The sequence below is a fragment of the Phialemonium atrogriseum genome (genome assembly GCF_030411735.1).
Source record: "Phialemonium atrogriseum strain 8032-3 unplaced genomic scaffold QBC33scaffold_28, whole genome shotgun sequence".
Lineage (NCBI taxonomy): Eukaryota > Fungi > Ascomycota > Sordariomycetes > Cephalothecales > Cephalothecaceae > Phialemonium > Phialemonium atrogriseum.
The window spans coordinates 390,157-398,602 of record NW_026848165.1 but is presented as its reverse complement, the minus strand read 5'-3'; the positions used below and the strand labels follow the sequence as shown (position 1 = coordinate 398,602).

Genomic DNA, 8,446 nt, shown 5'->3' with positions numbered 1-8,446 from the left:
CGGCGCCCATCTCCCTCTTGTGGTTGGCCGCACCCCCGCGCCACCCCCCCGCGCCGGCCCGCCTGGGTCCGGGGCCCGCCCCCCCCCCCCCCCCCCCCCCGCCCCCAAACACCGACCGATCCTCGCGTGCTTAAGCCGTTAAATGCTGACTCTCTGTGTCTGCCAGTGTTCGAAGATGAGAGAACGACCGGAAAGATGATGGCAGAGCAGAAGGAGGTTTCGCCATAATTGGATTTCAAGATGCGGGATTCGTTTGAGCCAGTTAGACGCGCTGCGACAGCTACGAAGGAAGAAACGTGCCGCGGTAATTATAGAGAGTTAGATGTACTCCGAGGTCCTTCGAGTTGCATTCGCCGTCTTTGTATACTGTTGATGTGTTGCCGCTACGTGATATCGCTGAATCCGCTCTCCTGGTTGGCAAGACAGAAGAAGCCCCCGGAACTTGGGACGGTTGCACACTAGAGACTGACAGGCTTCTAACTGGTGAATAATGATGGAGACGGCGACACTACCAAATAGTTTAACTTTTAGGCAGTACCTTGTATTCCTCATTAATGCACCAAAGAACTCCTTTGTGGAATCGCGACGGCGGGGAGGGTGGGGGGCGGGGGGGCGCGGTCGGTTCGCTGATGTGCATAAAATTGGGCGCAGCCCGAAATGAAGATAATTACTCGACCAATTTGGGTTTCGGTTGAGATCTCCAGCGTTGCGAGAGGCTTGGCAGGGTGTTTCAATGCTCGGTGAGAAGACGCAGGATCAAGCATTGCGGCTGAGCCAAGCTCCGGTATCCCGGTTGGATGATCAGAGTTGGTGCAGGCGCCACGTTCATTCACTCGAGCCGATTGGAACAGATCTTTCGCCAAGCTTACCGGTCTTGGCATTTATTGAAGCGCTTCCCGCACTCAGCCGCAGCTGTCATCGTCACGCGCGACGGAGTGGTCGTCTTCGTACATTGGATGGGCAATTAACTATATATCTAAGCGGGGCCAACACGACAATGCCGGCATTTGGAATAGGAACCTCCTCGAACCCCAACCCCTTCCATTCCGCCCCCAGAACCCCCATCATTCACCATAATGACGTTTATTCCTCGACGGCGCGCCGCTCTCCTCGCTCCGATCCTTCAGCTTCTATCCGCGACACTCCCTCATCTCGCCACTGCTGCTCCTGTGCTCCAACGGGCTACCTCTATCTCCGAAGACGACATTATTCAAAGTGCTCCCATCACCAATATCGCTCTTCGTCAAGAATCATCCAGCTCCTCAAGCTCGGGTACCCCGATCGTCGAAAAGATTGGCCTGGTCGTTCTCCTCATCTTCATCTTCATCCTCGCAGTTTTCATAATCGGATACATCGAGTGGCGCAGAGGCTGCACCAGCTGCTTCAGCAGCAGGCGCCAAAGCTACTCGCCCAGCGACGGGGACCTGCGAGAATGCTGGGCAGCGCACGGGCGGGGCCAGCTCTTGGAGTGGGATTGGACGGGAGGGGTCAAGAAGGTACCTCACGATGGCAGCCGGGGGGGCGGAGGTTCGTGGAGGGAGATTGGAGGAGAGACGCCGAGCAAGCGCAAGTTGATGGCTCTCTGGTATGCCTATGGCGTGGCTCCTTATAGCCATAGTAACTGGGCTGGTGAATCGGGAGGCGGTACTTAGATCACTGGGCGACGGCACTGCAGTTATTGAGTTGTGGCCAATGTTCTGAGGAACCTGTTGGATTGGGCTCCCCTGGCTAGTTATAGAAAGATGTTTGACAGCACTCTGCAGCTAGGTCGAAGCCTGTTTCTCACATCTTCGATCACATCCTCATCATAGCCAAGCTCCTCAATCCTCCCGTAAATCCGGGATTTTAGAGTGCATTCGAGAGCCCACAGTTCCTCCCGCAACTCAGGTTTATGAGTCTCGCTGTAGAATGGGTTTACCAATACCTTTTGCAACTCATGTATTCTGATCAAGTCCTGATGGTGTACAAAGGTGAAATCAAGACCCATACACAGAGGGCAACCCACCTTGTCTCCGCAGTATCGTTGGAATATGTATAGCTCGCTCAGTATCAACCCACCGGTACAACCTGGGCATATGAATAAATCCATACACATCCAGCAGCCCTCACGTTCGATATCGGGAACCTCGATGTCCTGGTAGAGAAACGGCATCTCGGGAAGCGAGGAGGAGAGACGGATTGCAAACTCATTGCTCGGGCCGTCTGGGTGGTCGATCCTCCATGTACTGGGATCGACGTGCTTACTCACGTTGTTGCTCGGCTCCCCACAGGGCTCGTACGGCGCGGTCGACCATGCTTCGAACGCTTCGACATCGCCGACTCTCTGGAAGGTACCGCACCGCGCGACTCCCTGCAGTTCTGCCCGACGGCAGAGAAGGATCTTCCCCTTGGGGATTTCCGTAATGCAATTTGCCTGGACGAGACAGAATCGGTCGTTCGTATCGTGATCCTTGGAGGCGACTTCCTTCAAGATCATGTCCCAAATTTCGCGGGGGAGTATTAGACCGTTCTTGCTGGTGACATTTGCCAAGCTCTCGTCAAGTGCGTCCTCAATGTTGCGGACGGCGAAACGGTTCAAGTTTAGAAGTAGAAGGGCTCGGTCCCGGAAGAATGCCGAGCTCAGGGAGATGGTTTCGATATTGACTGGTCGCATGATGATTCACTTAGGGAGGAAAGATGGTGTTAGGGTGAATAAAATGTGTGTGGTCAAGAAAGGAAGAAAAAAAAAAGGTAGGTCAGCCTGCTATATATACCTGATCAGCACCAAGGTTCGGCAACAAGGTTTAATAGTTAAGGTTAGACCCTCGGTCCATCTAATCAATCAGCTTGGTTACCTGGTTAAACCCTACCCTACTCAGTCTTGAAACTCTAACTTTGGTACATTAGCTATTAATTACACTTTTTAGGTAAACCTTGGGGAAGCTCAGATGGCGATCACATGGTGTATGTTGCTATCGGTTCTGTCACCACCGGCCTGTCCGCTTGCCCCTACCACTCCCGAGAAGCTACTCTGACCACAGCCAAGTTAGCCGCTCAGCCCGGGCCTTGGTCTCTGTCCTGCCCTCGCCGCGGAACGGTGGCTTCTTCCTCCTGCAATTGCTCTTGGGTCGGTGAGGGCGACAGTCGAAGGAAGGCTGGAAGCTAGAGCAGCAGTAGTCGTCTTTACCTTCGTCCCCTGTCTTGAAATTCGTAGCTAAATCTGTCGCCGGAGAGAAGCAGGGCGGTGGACTTTGGCTGGCACGCCGAACCTCAAAGAACGAGGGTTTTGTTGCATGTCCGTTCCGTATGACCCCAACAATTGCAAGCAGGTCAGGGCATCGCTGGCGTAGATTCACCCCACCCGCGTCAGCGAGGGTGGGTGGCCCAACTTGAGGTTGGACATGGCCTGAGTCTAAACCTTGCCTGCCTCTAACCTTGCCCGAGCTTAGACATCGTCCGGCGTCGTACCAGGAGAGCAATATTGGGAATATGGATGACACGACTTGTGGGGTGAGCTAGAGGTTGTCTTGAAAACTAGACAATAATATATAGCATCTCGCTCTTTTCCATATCGATCGATGTAAGACAGACTCCGACAGCTGCAGGACAGAATCGTGACAACCGCAAAACGGAACACTGCTAACATCAAGATAGCTAGCTATACGCCCCTTAGCGTCCGTCCCAATAAGTTCCATCTAATACCATACCAATGCTGACAAGCGGTACCTAGCAAATACATCTCCTCCTATCTCTCTGCACACCCCCACCCCCCCCCCCCCCCGGCCCGGCGCTACCGCCGCCACTGCTGCCACCACCACCACCAAAGTCCGGACCGCTGACGCTGCTGGCAGCAAAGCTGCCGTCCCCGGCTGCAGGGACTGCGGCTCCAGCGCGGCAAGCGCGAGCACAGGCAGCCGCGGCAGAAGCCTTGGCTGCATTGGCTGCATTGGCCTTCTGCTTTGACTTCTTCGTAGGCGCCTAAGGGCAGTTAGCGTGTCAAGCGTGCGTCGCCGCTGTGGAGTAAGGAAATCACTTACCATTTCGAGAATCTGAGCCTGGAAAAGAGAAGGATAGGCTTGGAAAGGCCTCGATATCGTAGCTGCAGAAGGCTAGCAACGCAAGACTGCGAAAACCCAAAGCCATACTTACTGAAGGTAGGTAATTGAGGATGACTGGAAAAAGAAGAATTGAAGGTCACTGCCTTGAAGACTGCCCGTGGCCGCGGAGATCTCACTCCCCCTCACCCTGCCAGCCGCACGCCTGTTCGTGCCGCTCAGATTTCCCGGCGCCTAGTCGCGGCCAAGCGGCCGTCGGAGGCGCCTTCGGATGGGTCTCAATCGTCCAGCAGTGACAGTTTGTCCGACAGCTCTCCGTCCGTGCGTTGTACTTAGGCGAAAGGCAAAGGTAAAGGCAAGGCCGTGACGAAGGGTAAGGGCAGGGCTGTGGCGAAGCCCGCAGCAGCGGCTGGGCCTGCAGGGGCGCCCGTTGCCAAGGGCAAAGGGAAGCGTACTGCCGACGACTCTGGCGAGGCTGGTGGTTCAAAGGAAAAGAAGAAGAAGAAGCGGGCCAAGAGGTCCTAGCTTCCCTAAGGTGTGCGAAGGTACTCTGTCCGTTGTCCGTCGATTCTGCGAAGGTATTCCGTTCGACACCTACTTCCTGGGCTAGTCTTGGTTTTTCTCGAAATCGTCCCATTTTCTGTGGGTCTTCTTCTTCTGCTTCTCGTATCGCCGTACGATTGCCGGGGCGTTCTCCAAGTGATCGGCGGGCTCCCAGGTGTTGGTTGTGAGGGCAAGGAATTCGGAAGAAGGTGCAATATAACCTAGCCAAAATAGGGCTAGGCCTAGGGACAAAAAGGGAAGGTAGGCAGAAAGTAAGGCCATTCTAACCCTGAAAGGGTTGCAGTACAACTGAGAGCATTTCCTTCGTCCTTCTGCTTGGCCGCTGAAGTGCGCAGCTTGACGCAATTACAGCCACATCACAAACGTCCCCATCAGGTTGATCGTGGTGGTGCTGTAGTCGATGATCGTGACAATGAAGGTAGCTTTTTCAAGGTCAGCCATGGTGAATCTCGTTTGGCGTTGTGGAGGGTGCTTGTAGTGTGTCGGCGGCGGCTCTTCAGATCAGGAATTGAAATCTGAAGAGTCTCGGGAAAGGTTTAGAACCCGGGGACCAACTGGGCCACAATACGGTGACTCGAATGTAAGCAAGTTCGCATTCGCTAAGCCTAAACGTGTCAATTAAGGTGCCACCTGGATGCCTCGAACGCCTCCATTCACTGCTGCGGTGGTTTAGCATTCACTATGAAATATATGAGTAATGGCCTTAAACCGCCACCAATACTGCCCCCTATTTCAGTATAAATCTAGCGGCTGTTACCCATGTCCAGTGCAACAGAGAACCAGTCTAGCCTAAACCAGACAACAGCGACCTTACGATCTACTACGAACGACATTGCCATGCCTGATATTTGGGACGCGAATAACCCAGCATCCGGGGTGCGGGGTGGCCATCACGACAATACGGGAAACTCCAGCACGAAAGGCGGACATACTCAACCGACCTGGGATAATCACGGTGGTGATAACGGGATGGATCTCAGCACTGGCGAGAAGAAGAAGAAGAAGCGGGGGACCAGCAAGGCAACCAAGGGAGGTAAGGGGAAAGGTAAGAAGAAATAAGGCGAGGAACAATCGCGCACGACGAAGAATGGAAACGCGTAATAATGGAAAATACGCCGAAGTGGTAAGACCAAAGCTAAGTCACTATCATTAAATAATGCATTGATAATATTTGAACGTTCTCTACCTCTCCGACACTTTGAAAAGCCCCGTGGAGTAGAAGTCAATGCTTCTTTCCTCTTTGGTACCGTTCCAACACTGCCCTCGGCCCGAGAAGGCTCAGCCTTAGAAAGGTCTAGATCCTGAGAGTGGAGAACTGATTGGGTCGAGTGGTCGCCATTGCTGATCCTCTTTGTCTACTTCCCAAGCAATATTCCCCATACGTCCTGTTTTCTCTAGTTTAGCGGAGCGTCGATGCGTCGTACAGTTAGCGCACCAATCAGAGCAAAATATCGAAATGTATTGGGAAACAAGCGTGCCGAAATGGGACAGACCCAGGGACAGGGGAGAGATCACATTGAAACTGCAGTTGGTCCTTGGGATGGCCTTTGTTCTCGGCCCGTGTCGTTTCCTATTGCGGGGATACGTGATGCACGTCGGTTGTAGTAACCAGGATTAGATTAAACGGCCGCTTCCGCTGCTCACTCGTTGGACCCCAATAAACGATCCCCGCCATCCCCACCTTTTCGCCGGGGATGCCGGAGCCGAGACGGCAGATAGGCTGGGTTGAAGCGGGACCCATACTGCAGGGGCAGGGTTCCCCGCATGGGGTATGATTCCAGACTGATTCATTTAAAGATGCTATCACTCCTTCCCTCTCTGTCGTCTCTTCGTCCCTTCGCCTTCCTGGATCGACATTATTAGGCTTTCCTCCTGGCAAGCAATCCCCCTTCACACGAGACATTTTATTTCCAACCCCATCCCATGTCTGCACCCGCCAACGAAAAGGACGCAGCTGCGGCCCATATCGATGATGGGCGAGAGCACAGCGCCGACGCCGCCGTCCAGCTTGCTCACGATGCCGACACTACGGTCTACTCCCCCTGGAGCAAAGGATTGTTCAAGCTCTACCTCGTCCTCTTCCTGCCATATCTGTGCGGCTGTCTGAATGGTTACGATGGCAGTCTCATGGGAGGACTCATCGCCATGGATTCATACCAGGCCGTCTTTGACATGTGAGTCGACCCTTTCATACAAAAAGGAAGAAAGACAATATAGGCTAGTTTGACTGACTAAGTGGCTTGGTCAACAGCGGTGTCGAAGGCCACGACGCCGGCATCGTAAATGCCATGTATAACATCGGCTCCGTCGCCGCAGTTTTCTTCACCGGTCCCATCAACGACTACTTCGGCCGCCGTTGGGGGATGTGGGCAGGCTCCCTTTTCATCATCGTTGGGACCTGTGTCCAGGCACCGAGCTCGAATCTCAGCCAATTCCTTGGCGGCCGCTTCCTACTTGGGTTCGGTGTCAGTTTTTGTTGCGTCTCGGCCCCGACATATGTATCGGAGATTTCTCATCCCAAATGGCGTGGGACCCTGACAGGACGTACGTTGGATCATGCCCCCCTGAATTTAACCACCCTTCCCTCTTTTGCCCCTTTTCTTTCAAAGATGACGACCGCTGCATCCCCGACTTGATGACCAAAATGACTGATACCCCAACAGTTTACAATTGCACATGGTATATCGGGTCCATCATCGCAAGCTGGACAGTCTACGGCTGCTCCTACATCGACTCGCCGAATGCCTGGCGGATTCCCGTGTGGATCCAGATGGTCACCTCCGGTCTCGTCTTCTTCGGCGTCCTCTTCCTCCCCGAGTCTCCTCGCTGGCTCGCGGCGCAGGACAAGCACGACGAGGCGGCCAACGTCCTCGCCGCGTACCACGGCGAAGGCAGCCGGGATCACCCGATTGTGCAGCTCCAGCTCAAGGAGATGATGAACCAGATCAGCGCCGAGGCGTCGGACAAGAAATGGTGGGACTACCACGAGCTGTGGAACACGCACTCGGCCCGGCGGCGCCTCATCTGCGTCATCGGCATGGCCTGCTTCGGCCAGATTAGCGGCAACAGCCTGTCGTCGTACTACATGGCCGCCATGCTGAAAAACACCGGCATCGAGAACCAGCAGCACAAGGTCCTCGCCCTGAACGCCATCAACCCGATCCTCAGCTTCCTCGGTGCCATCACCGGCGCCCGCCTCACCGACGTCGTCGGCCGCCGTCCCCTCCTCCTCTACACCATCGTCTTTTCGTCCGTCTGCTTCGCAATCATCACGGGAACCAGCAAGCTCGCCACCGATGATCCCACCCATATCGCCGCCGCCAACGCCACCATCGCCTTCATCTTCATCTTCGGCATCGTCTTCTCTCTCGGCTGGACGCCGCTCCAGAGCATGTACATCGCCGAGACCCTACCCACCGCCACGCGCGCCAAGGGCACCGCGGTCGGCAACCTTGCCTCGGCGGCCGCTTCTACCGTGATCCAGTACTCTTCGGGCCCGGCATTCAAGGCCATCGGGTATTATTTCTACCTCGTTTTCGTCTTCTGGGATCTGCTCGAGGGCGTGTTCATGTACTTCTTCTTCCCCGAGACCAAGGACCGGACTCTGGAGGAGCTGGCTGAGGTTTTCGAGGCGCCGAATCCTGTGACGAAGAGCCTGGAGAAGAGGAATGCGCAGACGGTGCTCAACACGCTTAATGCTACTCATGATGGGAAGGAGATGTATGTCTGAGGTCTGGCTTGGGGGTTGAATAGTAATATGTCAGGTTTCAGGAGGACCACACTAAGGGTTGCTGAAAACGGAACAAGAGGAAGAAAGGTAGCTTAAAAATCATCGCGAAGCAAACGAT

The 8,446-nt window shown here is 54.6% G+C and overlaps 2 protein-coding genes across 2 annotated transcripts; one reads left to right on the top strand and one right to left on the bottom strand.

Moving 5' to 3' along the window:
- Window positions 1-961: 961 nt before the first annotated feature.
- On the bottom strand, window positions 962-2,653 carry QBC33DRAFT_596731 (uncharacterized protein; the record flags this gene model as incomplete). The annotated part of the gene is made up of 4 exons (XM_060431894.1): window positions 962-1,424; window positions 1,787-1,924; window positions 2,006-2,067; window positions 2,110-2,653. 4 exons carry the CDS (start codon window positions 2,651-2,653, stop codon window positions 1,263-1,265), a joined length of 906 nt encoding a protein of 301 aa, XP_060280125.1. The 3' UTR covers window positions 962-1,262.
- A 3,772-nt stretch (window positions 2,654-6,425) lies between these two features.
- QBC33DRAFT_498734 (sugar transporter-like protein) lies at window positions 6,426-8,328 on the top strand (the record flags this gene model as incomplete). The annotated part of the gene is made up of 3 exons (XM_060425630.1): window positions 6,426-6,772; window positions 6,850-7,142; window positions 7,262-8,328. The coding sequence occupies exons 1-3, from the start codon at window positions 6,522-6,524 to the stop codon at window positions 8,326-8,328; spliced, it is 1,611 nt and encodes a 536-aa protein (XP_060280124.1). The 5' UTR covers window positions 6,426-6,521.
- Between the last annotated feature and the right edge of the window lie 118 nt (window positions 8,329-8,446).